At 35.7% G+C, this 15,366-nt stretch overlaps 1 protein-coding gene across 34 annotated transcripts in view; it reads left to right on the top strand.

Moving 5' to 3' along the window:
* Positions 1-15,366, top strand: part of NFIB (nuclear factor I B) — a 448,899-nt gene that overhangs the window by 375,216 nt on the left and 58,317 nt on the right. For all 34 annotated transcript variants that reach the window (XM_035305884.3, XM_035305860.3, XM_035305820.3 and 31 more), the window contains 2 exons: positions 3,783-3,903; positions 7,308-7,426. In XM_035305884.3, coding sequence (XP_035161775.1) covers positions 3,783-3,903; positions 7,308-7,426 — 240 coding nt within the window. The remainder of the gene's footprint in view (positions 1-3,782; positions 3,904-7,307; positions 7,427-15,366) is intronic.

Raw genomic sequence — 15,366 nt, 5'->3', positions numbered from 1 at the left:
TTCATTCTCAACTGATAAGTCGTATCTTACAGGTTTTTAGGTTATTTGTTATAACCAACATTACTGATTTGTAATTAGCACATTAATTATATTCATTAGGTAATTTATTCACCAAACATTTATTTTCTCCTCCATATGTAAATATGTGTCTCTGAAATGCCTGAGAAGTTATCCTCCTAAGTGTTTTAATATATCCACATCATAATCTTGTTTGCACCATTCAACTTTCTTATTTATGAAATAAGGGTTTGCTAAGTAAACATGAACTTGAGCACAAACTTACATGTGTATCACAAATTCTGGCTTGAGGGTTCACAGTATGCTGGCGGTTTCAGTCCTCTAGAGTTTTACAATCATAAGACCTACCGATGTGTATGTTGACTTTAGCTAATGAAGCTATTCAGCATTAGGATAGAGATCTCCCTGTTGAATGACATTATCTCCATCTTAAAAGTTGATTTAGGATCAGCTTTTGGAGTGAGGAGAACAATAAGAGAGATTAAAGTTTGGCCTCTAACCCTTAGAATCTGAGGTTCTTTGGTGCTGCGTTTCTAAGAGGATATCAGCAACCTCTTAAACATGATTTGCAGCTTTCAGCCATCTTGTGGCTCCCTGGGAGAGGCGCTAACACTGATCTTTGCATCTGATGTAAGTTTTTCCAGAGGCTCTTAAGCAGCAATATCTGACTGAGACTTGCTGTTCTCACACACTCTCTTTGTCATTAAATAATTTCTGTACTTTGGCCATGTTTATTGTTAATCTACTTTCTTCCACATTTACTGTCAGAATGAATACTAAATTGTTACAGTGTTCATGCATCAATCTGTAGACTATTTTATTGCTATCTTTAAAAAATTAAAACATAATACGTGTGCATATCAATGGAATCCATGGGATCTTTGGATACATGCATACAATGCACAATGATTAAATCAGGGTATTTAGGTTATCTGTAATCTCAAACATTTGTCACTTCTTCGTGTTGGGAATGTTTCAAATCTGTTTTTGCTATTTTGAAATATGCGGTATATTGTTAACTATAGTCACCGTGCTGTGCTATCAAATACTAGAAATTATTCTTTCTATTATAACTCTATGTTTTTACCCATTAACCAATCTCCCTTCGTCTCCCCACCTCCCCACCTCTGACAGCCCCTTCCATGAGATCAAAATTTTAAGCTCCCATGTATGAGTGAGAACATGCAATATTTGTGCTTGTTTGTTTTTTGCTATCTTGACACTCTGGAATAATCCTTCTGGAAGAAAATTTAGAAAAAAATTATTTTTAAAGATTTTCAAATTATCTTTACTACAAATTATATCTATTTATTTATGGCTACACAAACTATGCTAACTATGGAGCCTATTTATTCAATAGAAACTATAAATATTTACCTAAAAATTGCGAGCTTAATAAATTGAAAATAGTTTATATAATGTAGAACCTCTATGTTTCCTGTTAGTAACTCAGACCTATGAATTGTATTTATTACTGTGATGTTTCCTGTTAGTAACTCAGGTCTATGAATTGTATGTATTACTGTGATAAGAAGCCAGACAGATTGTTTTCTTCACTTGAGCCCCTGAAATGCCTCCTTCTAGCATGTAGCCCGCTTCCAGTGTCCCATAGAACATGGCTCTAATAATAAATTTTAAAACATGTGGTTACTGTGGGATTTCTTACCTCACATTTTTTTAAACCTTTGGTGTACCTCAAGCCACAACATCATAGTTGTCCAAATAGCTACATTTATTTGTCCAAATAATTCAAGCCCTCAGGCATAGTTGCTCATTGAATACACATATTTTCTATGTAAAGGATATTACAGTGTATTATAAAACATGAACAGTCTATCAGAAGGCAGACAGATACTCCAGAAGTTTGGAGCTGATACTAATCATGTACATACTGATGTATTTCATTTTCAGTCAGGAAAGAGAAATGTTCATGGTCTATTCCTTGATCACTTCTCTGTGATAAAGCTTGTGCCTCCTAATTGTACTTTCTTAAAAATACTTTAAGTTAATCTTAGCCTGCCTAATATTAAAATAGAATTCAAGGAATAGTGAACACATTTAGAATATTCATTATAAATTATGGGTAAGAAAACTTTAATAAATTTGCAGGCCCTTTAAAATTTTATACTCCACTTGAAACCGTTAGGAGGGAGGAGGAGATTAAGTAGGCCATGTGTCCTTAGAGTGAATCTCAGGGGCTCTAGAATTTTGTTGCAAAGCCTCGGAGTACACTTTCATTTGAGCTTTTGAAGGGCTGATTAAGACAGGTGAAGAAATAGAAACTATTCTTAAGCAATGTTCTTTGACACCAACCTGCCTGGTCTCCACTTTGCACATGATCTCTACCCATGATTTTGCTTCCGCAGCAGTCCCTGTTTAGAATGACCTCCCTCTCATCTCTTATTCATTCTCTAAAGTCCAGTGCCAGCTATGGCTTGTCACAGACTTCTTGGACAATTCAAGTTGGTATTGGATTTTTTTCCCCTTGAAATCCTACAGCAGTTATGGATCATGTCATTCATTTGGACAGTTTCGTTGTCATCTGTTTTGGTATTTATATGTTTTACATGAATGTTTTATTTACCCAGCTTCTTGCCCAATATTTTTGTTAAGGGCAGTATATCAGACTATTTTGTACCCATTGCAGCCAATACCTGCCAGCAATGGACATAGCCAGTAATCAAATTAACAAATTTTTAGCAAACAGGTTCATTTATACTTCTTCCTCTGCTTTTAACGCATTTTGAACTGTTCATCTTTGCTAACCAGTCCAGTCTATCAGGGAAGAAATTTAGAGGAGAAAGCAAAGAAGGAAGGGAACTCATAATCGTTGAGCACCTATTGTACACTAGGCACGATTCTGGGCCCTTACCACTACCTACTTAATTTCATCCTCAACATAATTGTAATGTGCCAGGTTATTATTATTCCCACTTTACAGTGAGGAAACTGAGGCACATAGCTTATAAGTACAGAGGGAAGTTAAACTTAAAGGCTATTTATTTCAAGACTGCTGATTCTAACATAATATGCTGCCTCACAGACTTGTTTATGATATCTAAATTTAAATTTCAGAGATTTGAACAGATGTCATTGTACAAAAAGCAATGCTTATATACAAAAATTTTAGTTCCTAGTATATTAGCAAATTTTATGTGATTAAAATTATTTATATGTTTTAAATGACTTATCAAGTTGTGGGATAAAATTTAAAAAACACCAACTATTGAGTAAAACCACATTTATCATTTTTATATGAAACCTGACTATATATTTTAGAAACAAACTTGGGTTTTATTCTATATCTGTAAATTTCACTTATATACCTGCCCTACTACAAGAATTATTTAGATGAAATAATTGTTACTATCATGACTTCTAATCCACTCAAATATTAATGTTGGACAGTGACAGGAATCATATATTCTGTTTCCTCCAAGGCATCTATATCTATACACCAGTAGAGTGACAGATGTAATGTCAACTAATTTAAAGGAGTGACTAAAGAAGGTTGAGGAATAGGATTAGGGGAATTGGTAACCAGTGATTATAGTCTGATCGCCTCAAATTTTCAAGCTTGAACGTTGCTAAAGTGAGTAAGTTCTCAAGTCCTACCCAGGGCGTATAATGGCTGTTATAGGATTAAGGTGAAGAAAGTTCTCTCTATCCTTAACCAGAGGCATGGAAGATATTTCATTGTTACATTTCAATAGAGGTCAGAAATATAAATGTCATTCCCAATGTTTCTTTGTCTTATTCCTCAGCGCCCATAACCCAGGGAACTGGAGTCAACTTCCCAATTGGAGAAATCCCAAGCCAACCATACTATCATGACATGAACTCGGGGGTCAATCTTCAGAGGTCGCTGTCTTCTCCACCAAGCAGGTAATTGAAAGAAGGGCTGCTCTTATTCTCAATTGATACACACATAGGTAGGTAGGTGGATGATAGGCAGATAGATTGGTAGGTAGGTAAAGAGAGATGGGAAATAATAGTTTTTGCTGCTAGTACACAGATTTTAATCTTTCCTGATTTTATTTATTTAGCTGTTAAAAATTAAATGTAATTGCTGTACATAGCAGTTTTAAAAATCTTTTTCAGGGGGTTAGGTAACTATGAAAATATACTAATGTGATTTTTATCCTGTTGTATGAAATATTAAAATGCTACCAGTTAACGAAATCTTTGGATGCCTTTAAAAATGATGTTACTGTGGCAGTGATCTCTGGTTTATAACTGATTCTTGGTAACTTTTACCCCAAAAATCCATCTAAGCTTAGGATCATGAAACATAAAAAATAAGATATTTCATTTATGTAGTCTTAAAATTAAAGACCACAGTTTTCCAGGTTCTTCAATTAGTTGATGTTTTTTGACTAATTTAGTCAACTCTCAGTTACGAATGAAAATGTTACCTTTCCTGTTCTGTGAGTTACCAGGAAAAAAAAAAATTTCCTTACCTGAGATTGGGTTTTACCAGTCTATTTTGGGGGAAGCTATAGACAGTTCTCTTTGCTTTTAGTTCTCTGTTAACATTCTCATTTTTTCCCCTGCACTTCTCATTGTAATTGTCAGTCAGGGTGAATAAAGATTACAGACGTATTGATTTTATTTTGTTTGTTTGTTTGTTTTTGATCTGGATCTTCAAGACCTATCTCATTCCTAGAGCATTAAATATATAGGTAATCAAATATAAGAGCATACATGAATTCCAGAGCAAAACATTCATTTTACAATGTCAGCTTTTCAAAAATAAAAGAATATCTGCATATTTATTTTCTAAACTACTTTCAATAATAAAAGTCCATTGAATTTGAATTAATTATGCACTGTACATATTTGTATGTTTTTAAATGAAGGTCAATTTTATATCAGTTCTGGTTTTTATATAGTTAAATTATGTAGCAAGATAATTGAGTTTTATCATTAAAATAGTCTCTGACATATTGAAGTCTTAAAAATGCTTTGGTTTTTCTAAATTTAAAATGTGAATAGTAAGTTTTAAAATTTTAACTGCTAAATCAGTATGGATCTTTCTTCATGACTACTCTATATAAGATACTGTCTTTCAGAATAAACAAGGTTTAGAAACATTTCTCTATTACTTCCTTGTGAATATAATTTGTCTCCCATTTTAAGGTTTTCAGACACATTTTCTGCTGACTCACAGATGAGAGAAGTTAGATTAAAAAGAGAGTTAAATATAAGGTCTAACTTTGGATACTTTGGGAAGAAACTAAGCTTAGCATGGATAGAAATTGCCATCTTCTATATCATATTAATACTCTGAGAATTGTGAGTCAAATATTAAGCATGAGCATCTACACATGTACTCAGACATATGCATCATTCAAGGGCGTGGAAACGCAATGCAGTGGAAAGAGCACAGTTTGGAAGTCGGGTGTCCTTACCTTATGTCTGACTGCTTCCATTAACTAGCCCTGGGCAATCCACTGAATCTCTTCAAATGTGTCTCCCCATTTGTAAAAACAAGGGGATTGGTATATATGTATGATTTTTGAGGCCACTTTCAACACTGCAATTCTGTAACATTATGGTTATTATTGCTACAAAATGTTAATTTCGAATATTTTTAAAAGGTTTTACCAGCATAGGTGTGAATAAGATTTTTTTTTTTAATTAAAGAAAAAATGTTTATTGGGCATAGTGGCTCATACCTGGATTCCCAGAACTTTGGGAGGCCCAGGCAGGAGGATCACTTGAACCTAGGAGTTCAAGACCAGCCTGGATAACTCCATCCCTACAAAAAAAATTGTTTAAGTTAGCAATGCCTGGTGGCATGTGTGTGCGATCCTAACTACTTGGGAGGCTGTGGTTGGAGGATCGTTTGAGTTTGAGGCTGCAGTGAACTGTGATCATGCAACTGCACTCCAGCCTGAATAACAGAGCAAGACCCTGTCTCAAAAACAAACAAAAAAGAAAAAATTCATTTTTATAGGCATAATTTCATAATTATCTGCTTTATAGGATATTGGTGGGGGCATAAGAAAGGAGTATATCAACCAGTATGGATATAAAATAGCTTCTTAATCTTTGTTCTGGTTATTCACCTTTCTTAATCATTGAAATAAGTCATATTTCCATATTAAAATGTATCATTTTGGCTGGGCACAGTGGCTCATGCCTGTAATCCCAACACTTTGGGAGGCTGAAGTGGGAGGATCGCTTGAGCCCAGGCCTTTAAGACCAGCCAGGGCAACATAGCAAAACCCCGTCTCTACAAAAATATAAAAATTTTTATATTTTTGTGGTGTGGTGTGGTGGCAGGCACCTACAGTTCAGGAGGCTCAGGTGGGAGGACTGTTTGAGCCCAGGAGGTGTACTTTGCAGTGAGCCAAGATCAAGCCACACTGTACTACATCCTGGGTGAAAGAGTGAGACCCAGTCTCAAAAAAAAAAAAAAAAAAGGTATCATTTTAAAAGTGTACCATTTAGTTTGAACTTGGCGATTGCCTTCTCTTTTCACAGTTGATTTTAAGAATAAATAATAAAAAATCTAAGTTTGAAGAAAATGGTAAAGAGTAATATATAAAATATTTTAATCAGTAAAATGCTATAAATTTTTTATTATTAATTATAAGGTCGTTACTAAAAATTACTATTCGGTAAGTATCTTCTAAACACCAGCCACTTAACTAAAAGCTTTACATTTAACAACTCGATTTACCCTTCCAACCACTTTCTTTGAACTAGCTTTCATTATTTCCATTTTACAGATGACTTAACTGAATTTAAGGAGCTTACTATTAAGAATTCATAAGTGGCCTAGTGAAAATATTATACTAGGACTGTCTGACTCCAAAGCTCTTGGTCTACTCTACCCCAATATCTTATCTTTGGATTAATGTGAAAGGATTGCATTATCAATGAAAAGTGCTAATCAAAGGAACATTGTTAGTATTGATAATGATAGTGAGTCAGGTACACACTTAACACAATTTTAATATTAGAAGGTTAACCACAGTAAGAGTTCACTTTTTATTAGTGGAATATTTTTGGAAATACATTTGAAAGGTAAACATAATGAACACCATATTTGTTAGATAAGTTTAGGTATAAGATGGTATAATAAATGGTGTATGCAACTAGAAATATTTGCTATTACTATTGATATCTTGAATACTCACCATTATTTCAAAATGATTCTGAAATACTATTACTTGTGCTTATGAAAATTTCCACAGTAAGGATCTTTTCAGATCATTTACTTTCAATGTACACATCTTCTCAGAAATCCCATTAATATAACTATTGCCATATTTTAACAGCAAAAGACCCAAAACTATATCCATAGATGAAAATATGGAACCAAGTCCTACAGGAGACTTTTACCCCTCTCCAAATTCACCAGCTGCTGGAAGTCGAACATGGCATGAAAGAGATCAAGGTGAGTAATAAGGAGATGCCTCGAGAGTAAAATGTTGGCTCATTTCTTAAGTTTCTTTTAGTCAAATTTTCATAATGAAACCAATATGGATTATATTTTTTAATAAAATGATTCCTGTAGGATTTTTGAGATAATATATGTCAAATGTTGTCAAAATTAATTTATTTAAAATATTATTTTTATGTGTTTCACTGAACTTGTTTTCAGACAAAATGATATTTTAGAACCCACACTTATATATGTGACTGATTATGGTCTGTCTACATTTGTTGGTTGGAGCACAGCAGAACGGCAAGATGTGATTCAATTAGATCTGCCTTCTCCTCTCTATGGGGCATTGCAGGGAGCCAAACTTTAAGCAGTTTGCAAGTGCCAGGAACTGGAAGTTCTCATTTAAAGGAAGCTACAATTCCTTTTGGAAGTAGGTAGAGCATATACAATAAAGAAAAATATAACATAAGCTACACTGTATCAGAGTCAAACTCAGTCTACCTAGGCTTTCTAGATAAAACTGTGACCCAGTTCTAGGGCAGCTTAAATATAACTTTAAGAAATGGGTATTGAGATCCAGAAGGATTGAGACTTAGCTCTTCTTAAAGTCTGTTGGATTTGTCATATTTCATCAGACATATCCATGCTTTCCCCCACAATCAGAGGGAGATTATCAAGCCTGGAAATAAAAAAATTGGCTAACTACAATTTTTGTTGGTATGTAAGCTTGTGTGCAAATAGGATCTTATGTCAGCAACATAAATATGTATTTTTAAGTTGTCTTTTAAATAGAATTCTGCGTTTAGAAAGGATCTAGCCTAGGTAATGTGGCAAGACCCCCATCTCTACAAAAAAATAAAAATACAAAACATTAGCCAAGCATAGTGGTGTGCACCTGTGGTCCCAGCCACTCAGGAGGTTGAGGTGGGAGAATCAGTTGAGCCCAGGGAAGCAGAGGCTGCAGTGAGCTGTGATCACACCACTGTACCCTGGATAACAGAGTAAGACTCTGTCTCAAAAAAAAAAAAAAAATCTAAAAAAGGGAATAATGGTTTTCAGCCCAAGACTTGGTTATGTGTTGGTGAGGGTTGGGATACTCTATGTTGAGTACTCTTAGGAGACACATAACTCCGGAGTTTAACGGTTAAGGCCGAAGTCAGTTCCTTTTTCCCTTTTAGCTGCTCAATTTTTTTATATTGAGTGACATGGGGTTTAAAGAATAGTGAGAAATCATCATGGAGACATTGGGCTTTGAGTCAAGTGTACCTCCTTTAGCACAACTGACTCAAAGCTCATTTCCTAAATCTCACCTAAATCTCCTTGAGATTTTAACTAGTAAAGAAGTGAGGGTCTGGAGAGGGTGGAGGTGGAGAACTGAGACAAAAGCATAGCCAGGTGTCAGGTGGGGAGGCAGATTTGAGAATGGCTGTGTGTGTCATGTGGCTGGAACTGTGCATGTGGAGGGAAATAATGGAGATGGCAAGGGTCATTTTATACAAGGATTTGATCTCAGCTGGAGAGTTTTGACTGTGAGACCCCCCTCAGAGGGAGTTTTGTCTCTGAGACTCCCCTCTTGTGAGACCCCACCAAATCTATTTTTCAGGCTGTAGGCAAACATCATCTTTATAAAACAAATAACAACAGATCACTCCCCTGCTTCAGATCCTCTAGTCACTTCCCATTGCACTAAAGAAAAAATGGGAATTTTCTTATATGACCAACAGGCCTGGCCCATGACTACCACCATAACCTTGGCAGGTGACATTCTGCTTCCCCATGCTTGCACTTGAGCCCACTGATGTATTTAAAGCTGGGAATGCAACACCCAGGACCTTCCTATAAGTTATGACCTCTGGAATGCTCTTTCTCTAACTCTTCATCTGGCAAACTCTTTGTCATCCTTCAAATCCCAGCTTAAATTGAGAAATTTCAGTCTAAATTCTGTCTTCCTAGTTTTCTCTGTCAACATCCAGTACTGTTCCTTCATTGTACTCATAATATGTAATCACATAGCTACTTATGGGATTAACTGTCTAAATCTGTCTACACTCTGAGAGCAGGAACCTTATCTGTTTTGACTACTGTTGTAACCAGCACTTAACACACACTTGGTACATAGTAGGAGTACAATAAAGAGTTGTATAAATAAACCATTGATAGGAAGAAAACCAATCTCATTAGTGAAGGCAAGATAAAATAGAGACTTTTGCCAGAGTTGCAGAAGTGAAACAAAAAACAAAACCCTCAACCCTTTATATTTTATTGCTTGTTTTACTGATATTGTCAGCTTATTCTAAACAAAGCCATACTTTTCCTGTCAGACAATTTCTTCTGGAAAAGGTTCTAATGGTAATAACCTTGTGAATGTGTGGGAATGGATGCGTTATTCAGAAGGGTAGGTGTTCTTTATTATAGAGAGTGTCACTTTGTAAGAATTGATTCCTCTTTCAGCCTATTGAATAAAGCCAATCTCAAATCATATTATAAAACATTTTTGAAAAGTAGAAGGGAAACTGTCATTCTTTTTCTTTGTAACATTGTTGTATTGTCTTGGTTATTTTCTTTTGTCAAGATGACTAGACTTATTGGAGGAGTCTGCAAAGGCATATTATATTAAGAGTAAGGAATATTCCATTCTCAAGTGTGCTTAAAAAACTAGTAACACTGCCACTTTAATTCTGTAGACCCTGAAGATGTTGTAATGTGTACAATAAGCCATTGTGGGGAAAGAAAGAGACTCAACTACAATGAAGAAATATGGGCAATACAGTGCTATATTTATAAATTTGCTAAGCCCAATGCAGTCTTCTTAGAAAATTGCTTTTTAAAATTGTGCAAAATAAAATGCCCAATGGTGTTCTTGTCAATCTTCAAATGTTCTGTAGATACACCTGCTTGTGATGGAGGGAGTTGTCTAAAGTACATACTGAGTGCCTCTCCAATCATTGTAATGCCTTTAAAATGTCTTGTATTTATATTTTCTCCCACTAAGTGCTGCACTAATTGATACTCAATAACTATTTATTGGTTGATTAAAATATGCTTGTGTTTAAAATGGGCAGAAATGCTTAAATTTACTATTAACTATTTCCTGGGTATACCTTATTCTATTAGTGTTAAATTTGCATTAAAATATATTCTTGGCCGGGCGCGGTGGCTCAAGCCTGTAATCCCAGCACTTTGGGTGGCCGAGGCGGGTGGATAACGAGGTCAACAGATCGAGACCATCCTGGTCAACATGGTGAAACCCCGTCTCTACTAAAAATTACAAAAAATTAGCTGGGCATGGTGGCGCGTGCCTGTAATCCCAGCTACTCAGGAGGCTGAGGCAGGAGAATTGCCTGAACCCAGGGGGTGGAGGTTGCGGTGAGCCGAGATCGCGCCATTGCACTCCAGCCTGGGTAACAAGAGCGAAACTCCGTCTCAAAAAAAAAAAAAAATATATATATATATATTCTTGATGTAGCCCTTAGCAAAATTGATTTATTAAAGATGAGAATCAAAGATAACAAAATTATGGACAATATGTGGCATTCTACTTTCCCCCTCAATCTGAAATACCAACCTAAGTCATTGAGATTTATTCCAAGTAGGCAGAAATATATGTATTCTATTCTGAAAATAAACTAGGGAAAATATTAATATAATATCTAGATTTATGTAATAATATGTTCATGCAATTTTAGTAATTTAATGAAAAAGTATGTTTATTTTAGCATATTTCAATAATAAATTCATTGTGTCCTTGGGTTATTTCTTTTCAAAACAACAAGTTACAACTTTCTGATTAAAAGAGAATTGTAATTTATACTTTTATAAATATGGACGTGAATATTTTAAAACTAATCATAATTTAATAGTGTTAAACAGTAAGGGACTATATAATTTGCTTTCTTCTGATGAATAGTGATGAAAATTAAATTTGTCAGCATCTATATTATGTAATATTTGTATTTTTACTTTATGTTATTTTATACATACAGAAGGAAATGAAAAGGAAAATAATGCTGAGTCACTAGCAAAAGGGTATTGAACAACTGCTATATTGCTTTCCTACATTCTAGAATATTTCTCCTTACTTAGTCTCTTCTGTAAATCCTGGTCTTAAACTTCTGACTGCCTCTCTCTCTTTTAAAAACTTTCTTTTTTGGATACTGTTTTTCTCCATTTAAGATTTGAATGATTAATCAATAGAGCCAGATTAGTTTATCAACAGGCAAGTTGAACCTCTCTTTTATTCCAGTACTTACTCCATAAAAAATTCCATTGAGATCTTGTCTTTCTTAATTTTTTTCCATCTGAGTCAATTCAGACTGAATTCTTAGTTGATGTACTTTTTTTGAAAATTTTCTTTAGAGCAATCTTTTTAACTTTTGCTACAAGAGGAAAACAACCTCTAATTCAAATTACTCTCATGAGACTAAATCTAGTTATATTCCAATGCTTAGTGTATTAGACCATTTTTATGCTGCTGATGAAGACATAGTTGAGACTGAGCAATTTACAAAAGAAAGAAGTTTACTGGACTTACAGTTCCACATCGCTGGGGAGGCCTCACAATCATGGTGGAAGGAGGAGCAAGTCACATCTTACATGGATAGCAGCAGGCAAAGACAGAGCTTGTGTAGGGAACTCCTGTTTTTTTTTTGAGACCGAGTTTCGCTCTTGTTACCCAGACTGGAGTGCAATGGCGCGATCTCGGCTCACCGTAACCTCCGCCCACTGGGTTCAGGCAATTCTCCTGCCTCAGCCTCCTGAGTAGCTGGGATTACAGGCACGCGTCACCATGCCTAGCTAATTTTTTGTAATTTTTAGTAGAGACGGGGTTTCACCATGTTGACCAGGATGGTCTCGATCTGTTGACCTCATGATCCACCCGCCTCGGCCTCCCAAAGTGCTGGTATTACAGGCTTGAGCCACCGCACCCAGCCGAGAAATCCTGTTTTTAAAACCATCAGATCTTGTAAGACTCATTCACTATCATGAGAACACTGCAGGAATGATCTGCCCCTATAATTCAGTCACCTTTTACCGAGTTCTTCCCATGACATACAGGAAGAAGATGAGATTTGGGTGGGGACACAGCCAAACCATATCACTCAGTAATTTAACAGGCAAATAAATAATATGCTTGAACATTTAAAACAATTCTTTACAAGATCACTTTGCCACTGCCATTTTAATAGCCACTAATTTATCTAACTCTGAATGTAAAGCTCCTAAAACATTTAATAGACATGTAGTGAGAAAAAATATGATTTGATAAATATATTTGCAGTATGCAACTGGGGATTTCTAAGTGGAAATTTTAACAGCTTTTCAGCCAGTTGAGTATTTAAACAACCTGTAATCTTACATAAAATATAAATTCAAAAAGACTGTATGTGGTAAAATGTTACTAATTTCTACATATATGGGATTTGAGAGAATTTGGTTCAGTGAACATTTGTCAAATGTCTATTATATTGGAGGAATTTTTGCAGACATTGGGCACACAAATATGGATAAATTAAGTTTCCAGAGCTTGAACTGCCAAATGAAAAAAATTTTTGCTCTTTAGAAAAAGGGGGACTAATATAAATAAGATTATGAGAGGACCGACTCCATGCTTTAGAACTAGCTTAGTTTTAAGCACTATGAGAGGTAAATCTTTACTTAAAATCAGTAAATTGGCATGTTAGCAAAGACTAGCACTACTTGGTATATTGGTATGTCATTACACTTTGGAGAGTACTTTGAAAAATTAAAATGGAGTCTCAAGCTATATTTAGGCATTGTGTTCTGGTGTCTTAGGTACTAAAAGGTAAAAATACTAATTTTTATTAAAAATCTCCAGTTCTGTTATATAAATGTCTTCTCAGGTAGGTCTTCCTGAAGTTTTAATTTTTTTTGAAGTCCTAGAGATTTATTTTTGATAATTTTGAAAATATTCTCATTAGTAAGGTAGTCTTACCTGTTATGCTAAATTTTGATTTGCACTTTCTGGAGTTCTATGAGGATATAGTATTAAATATCAAATGCATTAAGTCAAAGGACAAGGGAACACTGGGGGCTAGAGAGTAAAAATGCCTGTTCAGTATTAGGTGCTCAATCAGGAAATAAACAACAGTAAATTAGAGTGTGATAGCACACTGACAGAACCAGGATCAGAGGCCAGCATTTCTGTTTTTTGATACAGGGTCTTGCTGTATTGCTCAAGTTGGAGTGCAGTGGCACAATCATGGCTCACTGTAGCCTTGACCTCCCAGGTTTAAGTGATCCTCCCACCTCAGCCTCCTAAGTAGCTGGGACTACAGGCACTTGCCACTGTTCCCAGCTAACTTTTAAGTTTTATGTAGAGCTGGGGTCTCACTCTGTTGCTCAGGCTATTCTGGAACTCCTGGACTCAACTGATCCTCCTACCTGGGCCTCCCAGGGTGATGGGATTACAGGCATAAGCCACCACACCAGGCCCTCCAGCATTTTCTAATGTGAGTTTAGGAATGTGAAAAGACATACTACATTCAAAAGAGTGGTCAGCTAAATTTGGAAAATTCTTTTGTAATGAAAATTTAAGCTATTTTCATTCATAAATGATATGCAGAATATTTAATATACTACCTTTTGCTGTGATATACAGGAGTGGCTCTTGACTGAACATATTTATTAAGTTTGTAACTTCAGTACCTTTTATTTCTATCAAAGAATCCATAGGGAGCGTTAATCCTAGACTCAAATTTGGAACATAGTGCTCTAGCCCAAACCACAGCCTGACAAATGATACAATCTCAAGATTTCTCTAAAGCAGTGGGAGCTGAGTGAATAAGCAGTTATTCAAATAGTTGAATAACTGCTATCTGGGAGTCATTAGCATTAAATGAAGTCCTAGAAAATGGCAGGGCAGACAGCTTAGTAACCATACTGGAAGAACTTTTTAAGTTCCCTTTGGGGACCAGATAGAACACCAACAATTCATTACATTCCTGCAGTTTGTATCACAAGGATGAAATAGCGCATATTCAAAGTTTTAAGCCAGAAAAAAAGAGAGATACAAATGCTTTTGTTGGATGAATGTGAAGAGTGCTGGTTTGAATTTGATGTTTAAGCACAATTTTTTAGTTTCTTTGTTTAGCTTCTTATTATGGAAAATATCAAATTAAAGAACTGTAAGTGAATTTCCAGGTGCTACCCTGACATTGGAAAGCAAACTTCAAGGATGCTTCCACCCTGAAGAGAAATGCCTCTTCAACTACACTGCTCTAACTGAAACATCACAATAAGAGCATCTTCCAAATGGAAAGGAAAACAATAAATTGTTGGTGAAGGCTTTCATCAGAATTCCCCACATAGCCTCCTAATTAACAAATGGTTGTTCCCCCTTCATGTGTTCTAATCAAGAATAGCATTTTGGATGGGGTAAACTTGTATATGTGTTAGAAAGGCTGGTACTGATTAATATGGAGAAGTCGTGCTCATATTTCTGTGCTCTGGAGGCTTAAAGATTGGAAAATACAGCATTTTGCAGTAAAACCACAATAGATAATTAGTCTGAAAAAATGACAATTTTCTATTTAATACTGGGTCTCTAAATTGATGGAATGCAGCTTAAAATAGGGAAGTGGGAAACCCATGGGAGATAATATCATAGTTCGCCACACAAAGTTTCTCTGCATAAGAAAAGGTTTTCTTTTTTATTTGCTTGTTTGTTTTTGAGACAGAGTTTCGCTCTTGTTACCCAGGCTAGAGTGCAATGGCGCGATCTCAGCTCACCGCAACCTCCGCCTCCTGGGTTCAGGCAATTTTCCTGCCTCAGCCTCCTGAGTAGCTGGGATTACAGGCACACGCCATCATGCCCAGCTAAGTTTTTGTATTTTTAGTAGAGAAGGGGTTTCACCATGTTGACCAGCATGGTCTCTATCTCTTGACTTCGTGATCCACCCGCCTCGGCCTCCCAAAGTGCTGGGATTACA

Source organism: Callithrix jacchus, chromosome 1 (genome assembly GCF_049354715.1).
Source record: "Callithrix jacchus isolate 240 chromosome 1, calJac240_pri, whole genome shotgun sequence".
Taxonomy (NCBI): Eukaryota; Metazoa; Chordata; class Mammalia; order Primates; family Cebidae; genus Callithrix; species Callithrix jacchus.
This window is presented reverse-complemented; position numbering and strand designations above follow the sequence as displayed.